The sequence below is a fragment of the Hesperophylax consimilis genome, chromosome 14, assembly GCF_061612785.1.
Source record: "Hesperophylax consimilis isolate HC1 chromosome 14, BYU_Hcon_1.0, whole genome shotgun sequence".
NCBI classification, from domain to species: domain Eukaryota; kingdom Metazoa; phylum Arthropoda; class Insecta; order Trichoptera; family Limnephilidae; genus Hesperophylax; species Hesperophylax consimilis.
Genome location: NC_142849.1, coordinates 20,713,139 through 20,736,828, shown reverse-complemented (window position 1 = coordinate 20,736,828; position 23,690 = coordinate 20,713,139). Strand labels below are relative to the sequence as shown.

Genomic DNA, 23,690 nt, shown 5'->3' with positions numbered 1-23,690 from the left:
TATTAGCGAATCTATCATCACATAATATATCATAGTCAGTGGCGGCTCGTGACTTTTGGGTTACTAGAGTGCTAATATTACAAAAAATGGCTTAATTGATGGTGTTGTAGCTGAAAACGATTTTTAATTTTTTTTTTTAAATTCATTTTTTGTATGAAAATTTTCAGGAATTCCGTGCGGCGCACGGCTATACTGAAATTTCCTGAAAATCTTCATACAAAAAATCGTTTTTTGAAAAAAAAATTAAAAATCGTTTTCAGCTATAACAACATCAGAAATGCCATTTTTTATAATATTAGCACTCTAGTACACCCAAAAGTCACGAGCCGCCACTGATCATAGTATGGCATTATGTTGCAATATAAATTTCAAGCCATCTCAATCATTATTATAATATGTACATATTTTGTTTGTAAATACTCTTATGAGCCCTGGATATATGTCTGGGCAAGTGAAAACAATGTCAAAGCTAAACATTCATCTTGTTATACCATTAGGTACTAAACAGCAGTCGCGAGCAGCCAATAAAGGCCGAAAAGCTGTGAATACCCTGATGTATTTTTTCAACAAATTAATGAATATTTTTTGTCACAATCGTTCTGTGCACATTGATAAATTTTTTCTCCATCATGACAAATTAACATTTTTTGTAAAAATAAAATGGTCATTTTTAAAAATTCCATGCAGAATGCATACTCTAACTTGAAAAACTACACATAGCCTACCTTTGATCGTAGACAATGCACGCCACTGCTAAACACCTTTCTTTGCTGTCATTTCGTCTATCTAATGTAAAACTGTCATAAACGATTTTTTTTCGGGTTCAGTACGATTGTATCAAACTTTCCCTACACTCGAAATATTTACAAAAAATATATATTTTCAGGTTAAATTGACGATGCTAATTAGTTCTAAACGACCAACCCAGTAATATTGTGAGCGTAAAACTGTGCTAAGAGCATAAAAATTTTACATTCACATAAATATTGTATATTTCAACATAGTGTTTTTTGTGTATCCTATGTAGGTATTTGGTTCAGTTTTACTTGAAAAATTGTCTTCGGTTCTCGCTCAATTATACACACCTATTTAGTTTATTTTAAAGTTATTGTTGAAATTAGGCGTGTAAAGCAATTCCAAATGTCACAATATCGGTAAGGACAGTGTTACACTAAAGAATTTCTTGGTTTCCGTGATCAACCTAAACCAGTGAGCAGTCCCAAATGCTACTTTTTGTTAAATACTAATATTATCTGACTAATTTGTGTTATTTCACAATTTAAAATAATCTATAGTACATTTGTGGCACGTTCCAGAGTGGAAGATACTATCAGTATCGCCCTGGTGTAAGACCACCATTCAGAATTGAAACTTTGCTTGAAATGGTTTTAGCCGTGTTTGTTGACCAGATTTGAATAGCCAGATACTTCCCCATCTCCTTCTCCTCTCTACCACAATCAGCCTCACAACATCCCAATTATATATAGCCATAGTCTCACTAGCTCCAGACGAGGTTGGGAGCAGTTAAGACTCTTGTGCAGTATTTACAAAAAAAAAATTAAGTACTTGTAACCTCTCCCTCTAGTTACACTTTTAGGTGAACGATATCAGAAAAATATTCTCCTGGAAAATGTATTGCTTGTCGTTTAGGACAGTTTCACACTAGATAGGCATTTGTAACTTTGTTTATTGAGGAAAATAGATCCCCAGAAAATTAAAGTGTTAGTTAGCAACGATCTTTTGTTGTTAAATAAGTTTGATGGGGGTTTTTGTATACCTGAGCAAAGCCAGCACAAACAGCTCCCGAGGCCACTAGTAACAAGTTACGATCAAACCATTCTTCTGCAGCTTCTATGCAGCCCTTCTCGTATATAGTCTTGGCCACGTCGTATTGCTGAGGGTATAGAGAAATAATAGGAAATCATAACAACAACAAAAACATGGAAAATACACAACACAAAATTAAAATAGTTTCTATTGAAGCTGCAAGCGACGTGAAGCTAAAAATAAAACAAAATAAGTGCTGACTGCAACAAAATCTATTTAACTAACATTAATAAAGTATAAAATTCGATGGCTTAGAGTTCAGATATTGTATCTCCGATGGGTGTCTAATGGAAAATGTGCCTAGGTTAGTAAAATTCAACAAAATTATTTTGAAATCTGTTGACTTTTATAAGTCTAAACTCATTTCCACCAGACACCCCTCATACCTCCATTAATAATTGTTATTATATATTTAAATATCCTCAGAATAGTGTAATTTAGACATTAGGATGGGCTGAAATAGTGTTTTTTTTTTAAATTTGTTATACCAAGGAACACTTGCCTCTAGTAGGTACAAAATATAAGTTAAATAAAAATGTAATAGTCGGTATATATCTAAGGTTGGCGCATCACCTTCGAAGTTTGTAAAAATAGTGAAATTCAACTTGTAGCTGTCATTTAAAAAAATGTGTCTAACTGTTATAGGGTCGAATCAGCACAAAATGGCCTAAATAAGTAGCTGTAAGCAACTAAATACATAATACATAAACTTAAATTTTTCGGTCGGGCAACGAACTTAACACACTTACGTTCCTAACAGGTATATATGGTACTGTATATTATCTCCTTATATAGTTAGTGATCATTTTAGAAATTTATTATACACGGTGTCCGGAAACTCGTAGTACAAGCGGGAAACTGGAGAATCTACACCATATGGGGAACCCAAAAAAACATAAAGTTTTTTGATTTGAGCATTTTCAAAAAAAAAAAAAAAAACCAAAAAAAAATATTTTTCGGCTATTTTAGGGTTAAAGTTTTTTCTGGTGTTTAGGGTTGAATAACCGATGTTTTAACCCTGCAGAGCAGAAATATTTTATGATTACACCTGGTTAAATGAAGGGTGATTTCAAAATAATGCTTCAAATCAGAGTTTCTTCATTTGTTTTACTTTCAAATAGTTTTAATTAGTTGGGTACTTTGATCTTCAGTAATAATTTATAAGAATTTGATTAAAAAAAAAAAAAAAAAAAAAAAAAAAATCAACTTCAAACTCGATTTACTCGATAACGAAAGCTCAAATAAAAAAAAAAAATACTACAAAATCGACTCCAAATGTGATGTAGATTCACCAGTTTCCCGCTTGTACTACGAGTTTCCGGACAACCTGTATATTTGTACAGAGCCCTTGAGATGATTTTGCAGAAAAACGGCGCTGTACAAATCATCCAAATATTATTATTACTATTATTAAGGGTGGTTCTACCATTTACGCTGGTCATGGCGGGAAAGGCACTGGTATTCGATAATCTGCACAATTGTGCCGACTCTTTTTTAAAGATCCCAATAGTTGAACATTAGTTACAAGTGAGTACTAGGCATTTCAAAAAACTTTGAACGCCTTTTACTCAAAACTACAATTTTCATAAGTTGTTATTGCATCCAGTTCCTCAATAATTTTCATGATACGTTGTTATTGCATCCAGCTCCTCAATCATTTTCATGATAAGTGTTATTACATCCAGTTCCTCAATCATTTTCATGATAAGTGTTATTGCATCCAGTTCCTCAATCATTTTCATGATAAGTGTTATTGCATCCAGTTCCTCAATAATTTTCATGATAAGTTGTTATTGCATCCAGCTCCTCAATCATTTTCATGATAAGTGTTATTGCATCCAGTTCCTCAATAATTTTCATGATAAGTTGTTATTGCATCCAGCTCCTCAATCATTTTCATGATAAGTGTTATTGCATCTAGTTCCTCAATCATTTTCATGATAAGTGTTATTGCAAAGATATTAGAAGAACGAGATATGCTATGTTGGCCGCCGGACCGTAGGCGGAGTACTACCTAATTAGGGTACTTTGAATACTATCGGGACGTGTACGCACAGAAATCTGTTCTATGTATTAGTGCGGATACCTTAGCGTAAGCGAAGGTGTGCAGTAGTATTGGTGAACAAAACCGGCGACACTGGGCAAAACAATTCCACATAGTATGAACTGCTCATAGCACATCTCGTTCTTCTAATATCTTTGTGTTATTGCATCCAGTTCCTCAATAATTTTCATGATAAGTTGTTATTGCATCCAGTTCCTCAATCATTTTCATGATAAGTGTTATTGCATCTAGTTCCTCAATAATTTTCATGATAAGTTGTTATTGCATCCAGCTCCTCAATCATTTTCATGATAAGTGTTATTGCATCCAGTTCCTCAATCATTTTCATGATAAGTGTTATTGCATCCAGTTCCTCAATCATTTTCATGATAAGTGTTATTGCATCCAGTTCCTCAATAATTTTCATGATAAGTTGTTATTGCATCCAGCTCCTCAATCATTTTTTGAATTACTATTTTTTTAATTAAGTTTATTTTAAAATCATCATTGCATGTATATTTCAAGTTGATATAAACTATTATTTTGTCTTAAAAATAAAGAACAATCTTCTGAGACATCATTCATATTATTTAATATATTATATTATTTCAAGTTACGGTACAAAGAACATGAAATAAGTGCCCTTGGGGCCTCTAATTTTGGAAAAATTGTACTATTAAAGTTAATCCATATTGTCGTTACTTAGATACGTGAAAGGCATCTGACGTATGGACACATACTAGCCTAGTAGCTCATATGTCGTGGATCAGTGCAGTATACCAGGAGTCGTATATAGGCTCCGCTCACACCTCCTAAGATGTGCCGTCATTCAATTGAGTGACTCTTTTGAGTCATATGAAAATATTGTGGTGGTACCATGATTCCCACTCTCGACAAAATGAGTCATGACCCATTGCTAGTGGTGAGAACTATGTAAAACAAAAAATCATTTGAATATATTAGTATTACGCATTATTTTCAAAGATACAGCAGTTTAAAAGCACCATAGCGGTTCGACCATATTAAGTTTCACAATTTTTTTTTAAAATTACTAACAGTAGTTGTATTTCGAAGGTGATGTGCCAACTTCAGTTATATACTGATTACGTAATATATATTTTCATTTTACTTATGTGTATGAACTAGAGGCATGTTATCCGTGATATAGCAGATAAAAAAATAACTTATTTTTGACCACTCCATAAAACTGCGTACAGATATTAATAACACAACATGCAATGCAACAAAGGTTGCAACAAATTACCACAGTGTTAACCTATGCTAAATTGCATGTTGTGTTGCTAATATCTGTATGCGGCTTTAGACAATAGGGTGTGTCAAGTTTGTCATTTTTTTTAATTAAAAGATGCCTGATATCTATCTCATAAGATGTAACTTGGAAGGAAAATAAGAATGGCATTCAAATTATTTTTTTAAATATCTAAATATCCTTAGCTAGCTGAAAGTCCCGTAACAATAAGGGGCCGTTCAAGTATTACGTAAGCAGATTTATTACAATTATTTACCCCCTCTTCCCCCTTGTCACCAAAAGTAAGCAAAGCTCTTAACCCCCCCCCCCCCTCCCATGCTTACGTAAAAATTGGTACCTATATGCATTTTTCTGTTAATGTGTTCTGTTTTTTAAGCGAGTACCTAAACGTATTAATTATTTGTGGGAATCCCCGAATATGTATTCGGTTTTCAAACATCGACAATGTTTGGGTTGCCAATGTGTAAAAAAAAAATAACTACTGCTGAGCAGTGCTGACGTAATCACTATCTCGACCCCCCACCCCCCCATGTCATCAAAAATAAGCAAAGCAAAGACCCCCCTGCCCCCCTACAGTGCTTAAATAATACTTGAACGGCCCCTAAACAGAAATATTATCCAAACAATTTTTTAAAGCTCTTACGTATATTTGCGTTTTAAAAACTATACTTTGGTTTAAAACATGTATAGAACTTCAAGTTAATGTATTTCATTAGAACTAATTAAAAGAAATCTTTGGTTTAAAACACGTATAGAACTTCAAGTTAATGTATTTCATTAGAACTAATTAAAAAGAAATCTGCAATTAACAAATTAGTGCTTAAATGTAATTAGTGCTGTCAGGGAATGATTACATTAAAATATTATTACTACATTATTTATAGATAAAATGTAAATAAATATAAAAGCTTAGTAAAATTTTTCTAAAACACCATTTCTTTAATTGATCAATCAAGTCGTTTAAGCTAGCTAAGGATAATTTAAAAAATTATATGCGCTTCTTATTTTCTTTGCAAAAAGCAACTTTAGAGATATCAGCTATCTCCTAGTTAAAAAAAAATTACAAAAAATGACACCCTATTTGTCATGCCTTATTTTTACACATAAATATTAAGGTTCTTTTTAGAACAGTCTGAAACATTTTCTCAAAACTAATTTACGCCAAAAGTGGAGATACAAGGGGTGTCTGATGGAAAATGAACCTAGATTACTAAAAGTCAACCGATTTCAATATAAATCTGTTCAATTTTACCACCCTAGATTCATTGGCCATCAGACATCCCTCGTACAATGTCTGTACTCTGTGATCATGGTGAATACATAACATTCGGCTCATGCGAAAATTGGGCGGCACTATGGTTCTGCCACTGAGAGCTCCGTTGTGACCACTCTTTCTGTTACATGGCTCATTATTGACAAAGAGGGAGAGGTTACAATGGAGTTATCACAACATCTCTTTCTTATGGTACAGGTTAGTTTGAGAGAAGGAGTGAGATGTTACAACGGAGCTATCAGTGGTTTGCCTATAGCATTCAACGCATGTTTGACGTCACCTTGAGGACGACTAGAGACATGGCCACCACGGCGACGTTGAGCATGTTGGTCTCTAGCCACTCTGAACCTGCCCTTAGACATCCTCGCTCGTAGATATTCCTGTCGGCCGGCTGGGGTAAGTAAATACATACATTATTTCAATAACGGCCTGTTATTTTAACAAATATTATTCATAAACATTGTAGATGGATGTTCGAGAGGCTGTTGTAGATATTGATTCGGCCTATTATCCTTGGTTAGTACATCCTAATACTTAATACATCGTCAGGAGCAAAAGGTTACGACATATCAATTTAATTTGAATTTCAAAGGAAACTGATGCATCATTTTAATGATCCGTTCCTATTTTCAAAATTTGTCTACAAAAGAAAGTATCGAAAGACAAAAAGCTGGGCCATTCTTTAAAATTATAAATATAAGTTGATAATAATTCAAGAGCCCAAACATTTTATCTCATATCACAGATAATTGAAGTTGAGTTAGTAACCTGAGGCAAAATTAAGGGAAGTTTGCCCTCTCAAAGGAAGGAAGGCTGGCACTTGAACTTGTGGGTAGATTAGGTAGGGTCTGCGTGCTAAAGGGGTTAGTTTAAGTAAGGTAGATTAGGTGAGACTTACAAAGGTGGGCCTGCGTACGTCGTAGCCACACTGCTTGTTGCGCACGGGCTCGCGGCGCCGGCAACAGGAGAAGGGGACCCCGCATGCCTCGCGCGACCCCACGGACTGTGAGGAGCAGTTGAAGTAGGCATTGCGATCCCAGTCACGGGGGCCCTCGATGCCGCAGCACTGCAACTGGAAGGAAAAGAAGATCATGACAATATGAAGACTAGAGTAATCCAAACTTATTGATATTCTAGTAAGTCAATGCTGAAGAAACTGATCTGATGGACATGCCCTTTTTTTGATAGGTTCGGGGAACTGTGGCTTCAATAAGGCACTTTGCATTTCTGGATAACTTTTAAAGAAACAGGTTGGATTTAAACTCCTTCAATAAAACTGTGTTATTCGAATTTTGATTTCTCTGAAATTTCGACTTTTTGATAAAAAAATAAAAAATATTAGTGAAAAGCTATTTTTCCAACTTTTTCACGTTTTAAAATAAAATGTTGCACTTTTTAAATAGTAACACGTTAACCGCCATGTCAGCCACCTGTGGCCGACACTGAGTCATTACAATCACGCCGTGACAGCCACCGGTGGCTGACGCGACATACCTCACTTTGACTTGCCGTTTTGCGCTGTCGGCCGCGCGCTCCGTACAAACTGCTATTCATAATGTCCGACACGGCCCTTCTCTACATACCTGCAGCTTGACCTTAAGTTTTCTTGATGGCAACAATAAATATTGTTATATCTGTGAAACTCTTTCATGTAAAAATCACTTTACTCGCATATTAAAATACGAGTATAGTATTGTAAATTATTATAGTATAGTAAAATATGGCATAGTATAGCAAATTCTCATACAAGTACTTTTAAATTAAAACTGCAAAGCGAAATAAAAAGGAACAAAAAAAAAACAATTGTGAGAGAATTTTTGATACATAAAAATTAAATCTTTGAAGTTCTAAAGCAACATTGATGACAGAAGATATATAATCGAATGGAAAATTTAATAAAATAAACACCTAAAATGCATTAAAATGTACTTTATTGAAGCATGTTAGGCAATAACAGCACAGACAGTTTGTCACCTGTGACCTACAAGTAGAAAAACTATATAAATTCACTTCATTTTCATCAAAGTAAATTTTGAAATACGTATTTGTATCTATTCTATTAAATAAAACCTAAAAACGCAAAAACATTTTTTTTACATAAAAATTAAAGTAAAATCTAAAAGGTAGTTCTATCTAGTTTCTAAAATGGTACATATTTGTTTTTGCGACATCTTCAAAATGAAGAAATATATAATAAAAACCTAACACATGTACATCATTAACAAAATGTAAAGTAAATTAATTTCGAACCATATTTATATTTAATAATGTTATCACATCCTGTACTATCATACACTTTATGATATTACTTTTTACTCCAACACCAAACTCAAGAGCTAGTTCTCTGCATTGAGTGTAGAAATACTAAAAAACATTATTTTTCACTATTTTGTTCTTATGCTAGTATTTTTGTGACAATATTATAATTTTTTTACAGATGTTATGTATTTTAAAAGAATAAATGGTGAACATACTTTTTAGAAATAAAAAATATTGAACATTTAAAATAACTTGTAAAATTTCCAAAATTCAATGAGAAATTATTATTATTTGAAGTGTATACAACAGATAAACAACCCTCTTTGATTGGATAAGTAATGTATATATCTTATGTACCTTTCCATGAACCATTTTGTGTAAGTTTCTATTTTACGTATCAATTAGAAAGGTTTTCACATACACAATTGTTTATCAATTGAAGAAAATTTTCACCATGTTTTTTAGTAAGACCGTTAATGCCGTAAAACCATAGACATATGAATATTAGTAGACCTGCCCTAAGTGATTAAAAGCGTATTATCCCCACTCCCCATACCGGTTCCATTGGAGCCGGCTGTGCTCGCGTATGGCCTCAAGTGAAATTTGAAAACGTGACGTCATCATTCTTGTGCGAACTATGGTCGAGGCATCATCGGTTCATTTTACGAAATAACACGGCAAAATGGTGGCTTGTGGTATGAAAACTTGTAAAAATAGATGTGAAAAAGAGAATAAACCCAATTGTCGTATTACATTCCATATATAAGCATTATTTTACTTTATTTTAAGCATATTCACATCGTATAATATGAATCAGTTGTCACTATCACATCGAGAAACGTCTGGACGCGAAACACGAAGCTGGTTGGTTGCTGGGAAGTAAATTATGAACATTTATAAAAGTGTCTTAACTAAATACTTAAACGAAATATTCGACTCTGAAAATAGAACCGAATTTTTTTGCCGAATTTGGCTTCGCAAATTTGTTCATAACGTGGCGAGTAATTTGCGCTCCCATGTAAAAATGTCTATTCATTCAAAAGCAGATTTTACTTTTAAGTAGTAAATGGTGATATTATAATGCGAGATGCCTATTTACTGTCAGATTGATTTATTGACGAATCACAGTCAGCCTTACTCCCTTCGTTCTTCAACAGTTGATTTTACCCCTCGCCATTATCTTTTCGTCTATTAATTCCTATGTCTGTGCGTAAAACGATGCATAGAGGATCTATCGATGCAATCTATTTTTGCAGGTTTTTAATAAAATCAATTCGGCACTGGAAGAAATAAACGACGCATGCGAAAAAATAATTATTCAAGGAAAGATCGATCGAGATTTTATTGTACTTTATGCTAAAGATTTCTCTAATGAGATATTATTTTGTATAATTATTGTCGTTACCCAATCCTCCTGGATCCAATCAATGAGATTCTGCTGATCCGGATCTTCCCGGTAATGTGTGATGAAAGCTTGGAAGCCATTCGTCGCTTGCTGCTTTATCTGCAAAGTCATATGATAATAATAAATTAGCTTGTACAGTTGATAATAATTTTACAAAAAATATACAAAAATCACATAATATTACTGATGGTACTAACCCAGTCTTTGAAAACGAAACCCAATATTCCCGCTGTCATCTCGGAAAGGAGAAGCAGGGCTAGGAATATTGCGTACTGAAAATAAAACAAAATTAATTTTGCAGAAGCATACAAATGGAACATACACAACAGTACACAGTCTTGTTTTGTATGTATAAGGCTAGCAGTTTCAGTAATTAGCTGTTAACCCTATACAAATCTCAAGTATGCCCAAAAATTGAATTTGGGAGCCACCTCTGGGCTGGAGCCCCACAATACATGATAAACCTATTTGATTCTGTGCAAAGGAGAGTGATCAGTCTGATTGACAATCCATTGTTAACAGACCGATTGGAATCTCTAATGCACAGATGCATTGTGGGCATGCTGAGACTGTTCTACAGATATTTTAATGGAGCCTGCGCTATTGATCCCCAGTGCACCATTGCATGTGCGTCAAACTCGACGTACCCGAGCGGAACACCTGATCACAGTTGATGTTGGCTTCACGTTTTTGTGTAAGACGGCTCGTATGCGGAACGAGCTTCAAGCATCTATCTTTCCTCCGGTGAACAGGTTTCTCATCAAAATGACCGTTCAACACACCTATAAAAAGTGACATAAAGTCATGAAAAGTGACATAAAGTCATGAAAAGTGATGAAACAAAAACTAGGTTAAATAGGTTACATAGGTAACTATTTAACCTAGTTTTTGTTTCATCACTTTTAATGACTTTATATCACTTTTTAAAGGTGTGTTTAGTTGTCATTTTGATGAAATATCATGGAACCCTTTCCTCCTTTATATAATCCGAGCCTCTTCAAGACCCGCATTAGTAAAGCCTTTCCTACAGCCCCTACCTTAACCCGCCTCACAACGCTGCTCAACCAGTTGGCGCCATAGTTCCCCTACCTTTACACTCTACAGACAGGGGTGAGGTGTCACGTAAAAACAAACAAAAAGAAATGCAAAGGCCTTGAAGCTTCAAAAATATAAATTTTGGTTGTATAACTGGGCTATGCATAACTGGGTTCAATAAACTCAAATTTGCTTAGAATTTAAGTGTCATTTTCAAACTTTTTTTTTTAAAATTTTTTTTTTAATTATTTTAATATAGATCATATGGGTTACATTAATACATACATATTTTGCAAAATATAATATTTAGGTTCATAATTGGTCATGTATACCTTATCTGAAAAGAGGAGCTCTTATGCCTGTTAAGGGAGCCACGATTCTTACTTAGATTCTATGTTATAATATTATGTTATGTGTAAACTATATATTACAATATGTATATATATATATATATTTTTTTACTATAAGTTTTTTTGGAAAAAAAGTTTGATTTTATTTATTTGTTCCTGTTGGTTCGTAATACAGCGCAATTCGGAAGGGAGGTTATTGTAAATGATTTGTGAAGAATTCAGACAAGTGATAAAATACCTAAATTAGTCAAATGTAATAAACAGAAAATCATTTATTTGTCAAAATTGGAACTAGAGTCGAACTTGGCTAAAATGATCACGGCATTAGCAAGTTCACGGCTATAATGAGCAATTACAAAACTACATTTTAGTACAGGTTTATCTTCATATAATTGTTGGCTGTTATAAAAAGGTCGATTCACTGATATACCGTGCAAATAATTTTGCTAACACAATTTCTGAATACATGAATAGGTTGTTGGGTCTGAAAAAAAAAAACGAATAATTATGAATTATTCTCGAAGTAGTAACAAACAAAGGGGCGCAATAATGCATAATGGTTGGCTGCCTAGCGCACAACGGCGGGAATTTCCTATCTCGTTTCATATTTTTGGATTGATATTTTTATGGCACTACCTGTGCCATAAAAAATTTTCAATTTGGTAGGCGGGAATGGGTACCGCCGCCCTGGGAACCATTTATTGGATGACCAACACCTCTGCCACAGGTCACCCCAAGTGGTTCGCTACGTTTGGTGACTTAGCAGGGGTGCCCGGGTTCATGGGTTAAGGTTTGCCCAGGTCTTGGTGGCGGGCGCGTCGGCCCACCTTCTGCGTGGCGGGCCGGTTGGGAGATGCTGGTTGAGGGAGACCCTTTACAACCGGTTACCGCTGTCCGGGCCGCTCGATAGTACAGGGGCCCGACCCTCAGGCTCACGACTAAGGGTGGGCTGCCCCATCAGCGAGTGTAAAAACCCCGCCACTGCTGTTGTGCCGGTTCGTGACCGGAGGGGACCCAGCAGCAGCGTTTGGGGCGCATTGGATGCCCTCTCCAGCCGGACTCTCCCAGCCTATCGCCTAGCACCGCAGTGGGTGGGCTGGAACCAAACGCTCATCACTCCTGGACAGCCTGAACCCCATATTCCTACCCACCCCTCACACCTTTCCATTCCAGACCTTCCTTTCACTTCATACCCTTAAAAACAAAAAAAAACAAAAAAAAAAAAATTAAAATCATGAATATACATAAAAACAAACATAACATCTTTACAGCGGCGAGTAGCAGGCGTCCCCGGTGCGGGCCAAAACTGTTGGTAAATTTTGCCAACATTCGCGGCCTGCACACAAATTTAAATTCCGTCCATCACCATCTTTTGTCCCAACGTCCCAACCTTCTTTTCCTATCCGAAACTCAGATAGCCGAGCCGCCAGACTCCTCCTATCTGGACTGCCCGGGCTTTACCCTCGCAAGCAAATTCCGACTGAAAGGAGGAGTCTGCCTCTATAGTCGAGCTGACGTCAACTGTGTGCGACTATTGAGTCTGGAAAACTCCAGATTCGACGTAATGTGGGTGCGCGTCAATCTTGCCAGTACGGCAAGATTCTACGCATGTCTATACCGCTCACCGAACCATAGCGAATCAGACACTTCCGAGCTCTTCAAACATTTGAGCGATACTATTGATGATCTCTTGCCCCGCTACCCTTCGGCCGAGTTTGTTGTTCTGGGGGACTTCAACGTTCATAACGAACCATGGTTGAAGTTCTCAGGCCCAACGGACTCGGCTGGCCGACAGGCGGAATCCTTTGCCATTTGCTACGGATTAGAGCAATTGGTTCAGGAGCCTACAAGGGTTCCGGATGTCCAGACTCACCGCTCCAATCTGTTAGACCTATTCTTAACTACTGTGCCACACGGTTATAAGATTGACGTCACAGCGCCTCTGGGATCATCTGACCACTGCCTAGTGACGACATCAATCCCCGTTAGCCTCAGACCAACCAATGAGAGTCTGAGGAGAAAAGTGTGGCACTATAGGTCAGCAGATTGGTTCGATATGCGGGCCCATTTCAATGCTTTTCCGTGGTCAGCTGTTTGTTTTCGGACTTCGGACCCTTCAAGATGTGCCCAGGAGATTGGTGAAGTCATCAATTCGGCGATGGATGGCTTCATATAATCGACTACTAAAGAAACTGGTGTGGGCTCAAAGCCGTGGTTCAGTCGACAATGCTCCGAAGCAGTTCGACGAAAAAACGCGGCTTACCGAGCCTACAACACATCTCGAACGCCCGAAAGCAGATCAGCATACAACAAATCGGCAAAGGAATGCAAGAGAATCATCAATAGGTCAAAATTCGAACACGACCTGCAGATCAGCAAAAAGCTGGCTGCCTGCCCGCATGGCAGCAGAGCATTCTGGTCGCTTGCGGGCTCAATAGGTCGAAATTTTTGCAAACCCAGTTTGCCTCCTCTTACCAGACCTGACGGCTCACTAGCAAACACCGCCACCGAAAAGGCAAACCTTTTAGGGAAAATGTTTGCGGAAAACTCGACCCTCGACGACGGGGGTGCTGTTCCGCCGTCGGTTCCTCACTGCGGCTTCTATATGAAAAAGCTGAGGATCCGGCATCGGGATGTACTCCACGTCATACGGGGGCTCGATGTTAACAAAGCTAGTGGACCTGATGGAATACCTGCCCTGGTATTGCAGAGGTGTGCTGCGGAAATAGTTCCAGTTTTGACAAAGCTCTTCAAAATGTCCCTGAAGTGTGGCACTGTGCCCTCTGGTTGGAAAAAAGCGGTAATTCACCCTATTCCCAAGAAAGGTGACCGCTCCAACCCGGCCAACTACCGCCCCATAGCGATCACATCAGTTCTGTCCAAAGTGATGGAACGTGTGATCAACGACAAACTGCTCACATACCTCGAGAAGAACAAAATTATCAACGACCGTCAATACGGACTCCGGCGGAACCGCTCGTGCGGTGATCTTCTCGCGTATGTGACGCATGTTTGGGGGCGGTGCCTGGAACGTCACGGTGAGACCCAAACGGTCGCACTAGACATATCCAAGGCCTTTGACCGGGTCTGGCACCGAGGACTTGTCAACAAATTGCATTCTTACGGACTTCCCGCATCCCTGTGTACGTGGATTGCTGACTTTTTAAGGGATAGGTCGATTCAGGCGGTTGCTGACGGTTTCACCTCTTCCTCGCACTCCATAAATGCTGGCGTCCCACAGGGATCGGTTCTGTCTCCGACTTTGTTTTTGTTGCACATCAATGACCTTTTGACATGTGCACCGATTCATTGTTACGCGGATGACAGTACAGTTCATGATAGCTTTTTGTTTGACAAGCCCCCAAAGGGCACACAAACTCCAACGGCTCGGAGGGCTTTGAAGCAGAGAATGGACGGTTATCTCGAGAGTATTTCCTCCTGGGGTAAAAATAATCTCGTCGAATTTAATGTTTCAAAGACCCAATCCTGTCTGATTACGTCTAAAAGGGATCCAAATGATAATCTAGTCTCCTTCAACGGAAGCAATCTTCCGAACAGGCCTTCCATTGATATGCTTGGTGTAACTATAAGTGACCAGCTCAGGTACGGGGGCTCCATCGAAGCTAGAGTAAAGTTGGCCTCTCAGAAGCTGGGCGTACTGTACAGGGCCCGCAGATACTTTAATAGTACACAACTGCTCACCCTGTACAAATCGCAAGTGCGCCCTACTGTCGAATTTGGCAGCCATCTCTGGTCTGGAGCCCCAAAATACCTGAAAAAAACCCTTGACTCTGTGCAGAAACGGGCGGTCCGTTTGATAGATTCCCCAATCTTAACAAACGGACTGCAATCTTTAGAGCACAGGCGTCAGGTAGGTATGCTGTCCTTGTTCTATCGGTATTACAATGGAAGATGCTCTGAGGAACTAGCTAACACTTGTCACATGAGAACGGGTCGCTTCTATGATTCGTTCTTAAGTTCAACAGCTCGGCTGTGGAACGAACTGCCGGCCTCTGTGTTTCCTCCCTCCTACAACATGGGACTCTTCAAGACCCATGTTCACTCCTTCCTCTCCACAAAAAGACCCTCCACACAGCATCCCCAAAGATGACATAGGCCCTGAGGGAAATTATTTTCTTCAGGGCCTCCTGTGTGGAGTAAATATTAAAAAAAAAAAAAAAAAAAAAAAAAAAAAAAAAAAAAAAAACCTGTGCAAGATTGTTGGCTATGTGAAACATTGTTATACATCAGGCACAATGTAAAATTGTTGTAAAATCTGCGAAAGTCATGCGAAATTTAAGCTTTGCAAATTTGTTAACTTTTTATGTCATCTTTTGTATTACAACTCATTGTCAATTTTGTTTTAAAAACCAATAAATATGTTAACGAAGGTACAATTACCTACATCCCTGCACTGGGTAAATTTATGACAGTGATGCACAACTTTTTCAGCAAATGGGCCACTTTTCCTCTTTTTCAAGCAGGCCGCGACCCACAAGAGGGTTTTTTTTTGTTTTCGTTGAGAGGGAGGGGGAGAGGGTTGATAGCGAAATTCAACATTTAAGGTTTTTGTTGATTTGTTGAATTAGGTATTATCGAAACCGGTTCTTCAAATTTGATACCATTTAGTAGATGCAGCGTAAATTATCTAAAACTCTATTAAAAAATGTTCTCATCCAGAGTTTTCATGAATTACCCCAAACATTTTTATTTTTGTCAATAGCAAAGTGGGCCGTATGAAATTAACGGTGACCGGGTATGTCATCCAAATGACAATTCAACACACCTCCAAAAAGTGATATAAAAGTCATGATAGCATGAAGCAAAAACTAGGTTTAATAGTTACCTATGTAACCTATTCTATCACTTTTAATAACTTTTTAAAGATGTGTTGAATTTTAATTTTGATGAAATATCATGGAACCGAAATTAACATACGGGCTGCAAGAATTGGGCCGCGGTTTATGCATCACTCTATGTTCAGTAAAAAAAGGCCGCCTCCATGTAATGCACGCGAATGTAGAACTAGCTCACATTGCCGAAAAATACATGAAAAGTTATACTAAAGACAACCTTAAAGACGCTTGCATATTGATCCCATAATTTCATAGTCACTTTGTTATTGTAGATAGGAGTTACAGCCTAAAACGGGTCTGTTTATAATCTCAGGTACCATGATTGCGCGTAATCTATGAAGCGACTTCTTTCAATTATAGACTTTGGGAAAAAGAGTTCATTTTAGATATTTTGCAGCACTATATTTAGTTTGTGTTGGTTTTACCACCAGATTTCTAAAACCTCTTACGCGTGAAGCAGTTTTAGCTCTAAAACAGTAGAAAAAAATCGTGTTTTTCGCAGTTCTTTGCATAGAATTTCCAAAGGACCATAAAAGAAAACTTCTTAACGGTATATGATAAGCAAAATGGTGTGATTTGATGGAAAACACCTATCAAACACATCTAAAACTACCTTTCGTATACCATTCCCAGACTTGATATTTTTTATTACCAAGTACATAATGGACTATTGTTTTTCGCTCTGCTGAGTTTATGTAGACATTCAACTATAAAAAATAAAATACTGATACTAATATACTGATGCATTTCAGACAATATTTTTTATTTAAAATATTTAGCTAATACACATCTGTGGAATTATCGTATTTTTTTATCGTCATGATATCTGTTGTTATAAATAATCAAATAAATACTTCATTTGGCACCAAATGCCTAAACATTTTAAGGTTTATCATTCCGAATGAGAAGCCCTCGGTGCTAGAAGTGAATCTATACGCTCCGTGTTTAATCATCTGTATCTTTGAAAAATTACGTCAAAATGTATTATAAATCGGTCAAAAAGAAGCATCCAATTCACTTAAATCTTTTTAATATCTAAAATGGCAGAATCAGATAGTTAGTTATATTAAAAATTACTTTTGAAGTGCATCATTCATCAAGTAGACGCGGCGGTTGCGAAATAGTGCTAAGGAACTTCACGTTTGTTAGGCCGAGAGCATTTTCGGTGCATATTTGAAAGGGTGGGTGAGAGAATTCCTTGTCTTTACCTATGCGTCAGTGTGTAACATTCGGAATCTTATAACATTTAACATTAAATACCTACGTACCTAATTGTTTTTTTTACAGAACTTTTTAATCATTCTATTTTTATTTTTTGCATGTGTGTTTTTAACGTTTGAGAAACACAGAAACGAAAAATAATTATAATTGTGTATACATAATGTATACATTTGTGTATGTATACATATGTATGTGAAGTAAATTGCCTCATTTAAAATCTTAATATTTTCAAATCAGTTAATTAAGTGTACATGGTGTTTGGGAAACAGACGAAAAAACTTTTTTTAAAATGAACAAGAATATCGCTGGAAACTCATATTATAAGCGGAAACAAGAGCTTTTTTTTTCGAGTAAGTTTAGCCCGAAGTTGGAATTCTTTAGGTCAAATATGTCTTTTAAAAAGAAGAAAAAAGTTTTTTTAAAACGTCGAAAAGGACAAACGTTTGACCAGTTTCCCGCTTGTGTTACGAGTTTTCAGACCCCTGTAGAATGTAGAGTTCTATAAAATAAAGTTTAAAAGAAATATAGAGCGGAAATTAACCCCGAAACGAACAACTACCGATATTGATTTAACAAAAAAAAAAAAATAAGTGAATACCAATTAGGACTCGATTTACTTGAAAATGAAATGTAAAAAAAAAACCACCTCAATATCGACACCACACGTGAGATAGATTAACCAGTGAACTTTGAGTTATTCTGAACACCGTGTCCCTTCCACCACACCGGTACACCTCGCCGAAATAGATCAAGGCGTTCAAATATAATGTAATTTTACAATGGCAAATCAATATTGAACCATTTGTAAAAAATGTCATCCCAAATTACTAAACAAGTCACACTTTTTTACTAGTTGGTTGTTTTACTTAAATATTTCCGAATCGGGATGGTGAACGACAGTTTACGTATACGCGGTTGTAACTCATGTTTAATGTTAGTATTAATAAGGTCAGGAATGAACTATTACCGCCAGCTAATGAAAAAAAATAATTTGAGAATTGAGAATTTCGGCTGGGTCTATAACATGCTCTTGTTGCGTGAAAACTTGTGTCAACTTCATAAGTGGGAACTTCTTAACACGTTGAACGCCATTGTGGAAATGAAGAAAAATAACCATTTTAAATTTGAAAAAAAAAAATACTCAGTTGGCATCGGCGACCATCAAAACGTATTCCTTATTTTTTTTTACCAAAATTTTCCATGAAAATCAAGAAAATTGACTGTGGTCACCGGTGACCATAATAATAATATGCATCAACATTTTGTATTGCATGTATGATTAATAATTGTATTGTAATTGAACAAAATATTATGAATTCTTACCAATGCTAACAGGAAAGTGTTTTCTCTAAGGGCTCCAACGCAGCCAGTGAATCCGATGATGAATGTCATGGTGCCTGCAATCATCATAATCAAGTTAGATTCATAAATACGAATTCAGCAGATTACTATAGGTTTATTCTCTGTAGTCCAAAATCTTGATCTCCAACTAGCAACACAATACCCAATCAAAGCACCATTGTTCTAATCGCATTGAACTTGCTTCATTGACGCTACGTCATATCAACAACAAAAGGTATGTAGGACTCCTACACTACTCTTTATTTCCAAAGAATTTTCTATCATGGAACCCAAATTACAGTCCCAAAGAAAAACTCAACATTGTCCACTGGCTCTGCGCAGAAACGGGTGGCCCACTTGATAGATTCCCGTATCTTGACAAACGGATTTCAATCTTTAGACCACAGGCTTCAGGTTAGAATGTTATCCTTGTAGTATCAATATTTCGAAGGAACTGGTGTCATTGATCCCGTCGGCACCGGTGCACAATCGGGAAACACGCCAAATGCGCGCCCAACATTTGTACATGGTAGACATGAGAACGGGTCGCTTCTACGACTTGTTCTTGAGTTCAACAGCTCGGCTGTAGAACAATTTGCCGGCCTATTTCCTTCCTCACAACAAGCGTCTCTTTAAGGACCAAATGCACTCTTTCTTTTCATCAAAAAAGAACCTCACCCCCCGAAGATGAAAATAATTTCAAAAAAGAAAAAAAAAGCAATTTTAATTTATTTTTTAAATTAGCTCTATATTTTTTCACTGTCATCTTTGGGGATGCTGTGTGAAGGGTCTAGTTAGGTTTAGGCTTAGCCTTTTAGGCTCTAGGTTAGGCTTTTCAGCAGAAAAAAATTATATGTGAGCGATAGAGAAGACAGACTCACCGACACATATGAGGATAAAGGCGGGGTCCAGCGCTATGTTGGTGAGCCGCGAGAGGTTGTTGAAAGTGTCCTTTTCACTCCAAGCCCACACCCCCACGGCCAGAATACACAAACCCAGCAACTGGAATAATACATATTCAATTGTATTTGTTTATAATTAATTTAGGTAAAAGTATAACGTAATACCATTGTGATAAGCAAATCGATTGCAGAGGATTCATTATAAAATCATGAATGTCTTCTACCATTGATACCTTAAAAATGAAACTCACGATTTTCAATGGACCAGAAGAAATCTTCACTTAATCTTCACTAAGTCATCATTTCAAATTATTGAAAGAGGGGAGGTGAATTTATATACATATTAATTTTATTCAAATGTGCAAATTTCATAATTATATGGAAGAATGGAGTCGACTTCGGGCTTAGAATAGATGAGATATTGAATGAAGGGGAGGCAAATTTAGATAAGGCTTGAAAGAAGAGAGGATATTTGTTTAGAGAGGAACAACCAAAAAATTATTGATTTAAGGTTCTCACTTTTAGACCACAGAAAGTACAACCCGGGGGGTCAAGCACGTGAATTTAAAAAAGGTGATTGACTAACTATGTGCCCACACATTGCAGGATCTATCTTTGAGGATGTAGAAAATGGGGATTGTGGATGGGAATGTGGTTTATTTTTGCCAAGAAATCCGCAATATTGTTACCCACGATGCCAACATGTCCAGGAATCAAAATCCAAAGAAATTCTCTTATGAAGCCTTTATTTGTGAGTTCGAAATTATTAGCATACTATTTTATTACAGTTTTAAGATTTTATTTATTTATTTATTTGTTAAGACATACACAGTACTTATAAGATACAGTTAGATATTTTTAGTTATTACATAGTTGTAGTACCTATTACGTATGTCCATAAAATATCATTACGTAATTTCGCCTGAGATTGTTATAAAAGGAAAGAAGTGTGTGGATAGATAATAATAAATTAATTGAAAACAAGAATTATAATAAGCTCACGAATTGTAATTGACTGTTAATACATAGAAGTTTTGAAAAATGATGTGAAAATATTTTTGAAATATGTCATACTAAGAAATTTGATAAGTTAGTTTTGTATATTAGAAAGGAATCATGAAAGATGTCTAAATGCAGTAATTTTTTGTAATGGGTGTATGTTTTGATTGCGCAAGTAATTACTGAGTTATTTGCTGCATTGGTATTGTTGGCTTCGATATGAAAAAGTGTAGTGTGCCTGGTACGCCTCGTTGGAACACTTAAACCAATGACGGATAGCAATTCGGGACTATCTATTTTATTATTTAGCAGATTATGTAGAAACAACAAGTCTGACAATGTGCGTCTTTTTTGTAAAGTTAACATATTATTTGTAGTTTTGTTGTATTTCTTGAGTAAATGTTTCGAAAATTTATTCTGTATACTTTCTACTAAATCTATGTATACCTTATATTGAGGATTCCATATTGTGGAAGCATACTCCAGTGGACTTCTGACCAATGAACAAAACAAAATTTTCAGAGTCTTAGCACTTTTGAAAACTTTGCATATTCTTAATAAGAAACCTAGCATTCTGTATGATATTGAAATAATGTTTTCAATGTGCTTGTCAAAAATTAATTTGCTATATAAGTAAGAAGACTGATTTATATTTATTAAGTAACCTCAAAACTTCTCATTTGGGAACCTCGTAAATATAATAATCATAATAGGTACTTGGCTAACTTTAAAAGTGCTATTTTTGTAAAATATCACTTAAAGGGTGCTTAACATGGCTAAAAATTAACCATAAAGTCTTAAAGGTTAGATAAATTTACTAAGCATTTTACAGAACCAAGCTTTCTACATAATCATGTATCGTTTTATAGTGCTTTCACACAAACAAAGTATTGAATTCCATAAGTCTAAACATAAACTTTAGGGATTATGAAAAAAACCATAATGCTATTTACATCATTTGCAATATGAGGGTTTTACTGCTATTAGTTTTGGTTAGAGGTCAAACAAAACATAGGGGGAATAATATTCAATCTCAATATAATGTCAAAATGTTTACAGAAATATTGCACAGACTACAAAAAATATAGGAAAAAATTCGGTTTATGGGCGAAATTCCTAAAAAATAAAACTAGTTATTTTTAAATTATCGAAGGAAGCAAACACTTTGTGGCTTGACATTATTACACAAATTAAAGAATAACTTTGTTTTAAACCACTTTATTACATTTATAGACGTTTATAAATACGTCTATAAATGAAGACGTTTATATAGACGTCTATAAATGTAATAAAGTGGTTTAAAACAAAGTTATTCTTTAATTTGTGTAGTTATTTTTATACTAACTTTGGGCCGGGGAATCCGAATCTGGAAGAATTAGGTTGCGGCAAGCAATATTAACTGAATTACACGACTTTAAAATTTCGACGCACAAACAATTTAACTGGCCATTTTGAACGCTTTCTGACAATAAAACTTGTTATCTTTATACTAACTTTGGGCCGGGGAATCCGAATCTGGAAGAATTAGGTTGCGGCAAGCAATATTAACTGAATTACACGACTTTCGAAGTCGTGTAATTCAGTTAATATTGCTTGCCGCAACCTAATTCTTCCAGATTCGGATTCCCCGGCCCAAAGTTAGTATAAAAATAACTAGTTTTATTTTTTAGGAATTTCGCCCATAAACCGAAGTTTACCCAAAATATATATGGCCAAATATATAAAAATAAAAAGCATGGGTGTATTTTAGGATAAGATGACTCATTCCCTATCAGAAGGCAAAAGAAATGTGTTTAAACATTATACAGATTTATTGTGAATTCGAATAAATGCAACATATAAATTCTACAGTGGAGAGAGTGGTTTAATGTCCGTGGGTCAAATAAACTTGATTGTAAATATTTATTATTCACTTCATTGTGAATGAAATGTGTATAAATAAACAATAATAAGAGATTGTTGCTTCTTCGCCATATATTCGAAATCAGGAAATACTTACAAAAAATACAAGGTCTAAATTACTATCAAGGTGTTTGCAGACAGATATTAGGTCACAATTTAATAATGGATATTGCGTTACTGAGATATGCGTAAAACATTGATTTCTTTGTGAGTAATCGTGCAAAATATGTCGTATGGAAGGGTTAGGTTTGACATAAATACGACAAACGTAAGGAAAAAATAAGATATTTTTAATTAAATGCAGCAGAAGGTTCGAATTGCAATATAACTTGTCAAATTATAGTAAAACAGAATACATTTAAGAATATTTTGTAACATTTGCCAATAGAAAGGGAAATAAGCAAATGTGTCCATTTGTTTATCCGATGACATTTACTGGCAAAACAAAGGCGGTGATTGCGAAGGGAAAACGTCTGAGAAAATATTGTGTGAGGACATATTTGATTGCAAAATAGATTGAGAAATCGTAAAAATTATACATAATTACCCAAAATAAGACATTGAAGCTGAATATAACATATTTCAAGCAACAGCTGACTTCACTTGTGTCACGTCTGTATTTACGGATGCTGGGCATTTTGCTTTCGTGTATTCTCTTGTGCACTTCCATTAATGCTGCTTAATTACAAATTATCATACTGAAAATATGTACACTATACAGACGACTATATTTGACTTGTAGTCAAATAGTTTATAAATCTATATCACCTGGCTCCCATTGCCAGAACAAAGGAAGCCATCTTGTAAATATCTGTCATTCGCTTTTCACTGTCACCTATTTTTTAGTAAAACATACGTTACAACCTAACCAACTGTTATGATACTATGTAACCATAATAGCCTTTATCGTAAACTTTATAGAGGTTATTTTTGTATGATAGTTTTTAAGTATTTACTAATGGTGCAGTGCTACCATACTTCAGAAGTACCTGCAGGAGGGAGAATT

General features: G+C 36.0%; 1 protein-coding gene across 4 annotated transcripts in view; it reads right to left on the bottom strand.

Moving 5' to 3' along the window:
- Positions 1-23,482, bottom strand: part of Tsp26A (Tetraspanin 26A) — a 28,507-nt gene extending 5,025 nt beyond the window's left edge. Inside the window, exons 1-8 of one of the 4 annotated variants that reach the window (XM_089639294.1) lie at positions 23,232-23,482; positions 19,763-19,883; positions 18,864-18,937; positions 10,276-10,350; positions 10,079-10,177; positions 7,313-7,486; positions 6,695-6,805; positions 1,778-1,894 (exon numbers count right to left, since the gene is read on the bottom strand). In XM_089639294.1, the coding sequence (XP_089495420.1) occupies positions 1,778-1,894; positions 6,695-6,805; positions 7,313-7,486; positions 10,079-10,177; positions 10,276-10,350; positions 18,864-18,937; positions 19,763-19,883; positions 23,232-23,354 (894 nt within the window). In that variant the 5' untranslated portion in view covers positions 23,355-23,482. Of the gene's footprint in view, positions 1-1,777; positions 1,895-6,694; positions 6,806-7,312; positions 7,487-10,078; positions 10,178-10,275; positions 10,351-18,863; positions 18,938-19,762; positions 19,884-23,231 lie in introns of those variants that run through there. The other 3 variants (XM_089639295.1, XM_089639293.1, XM_089639292.1) reach the window with 3 other exon arrangements.
- Between the last annotated feature and the right edge of the window lie 208 nt (positions 23,483-23,690).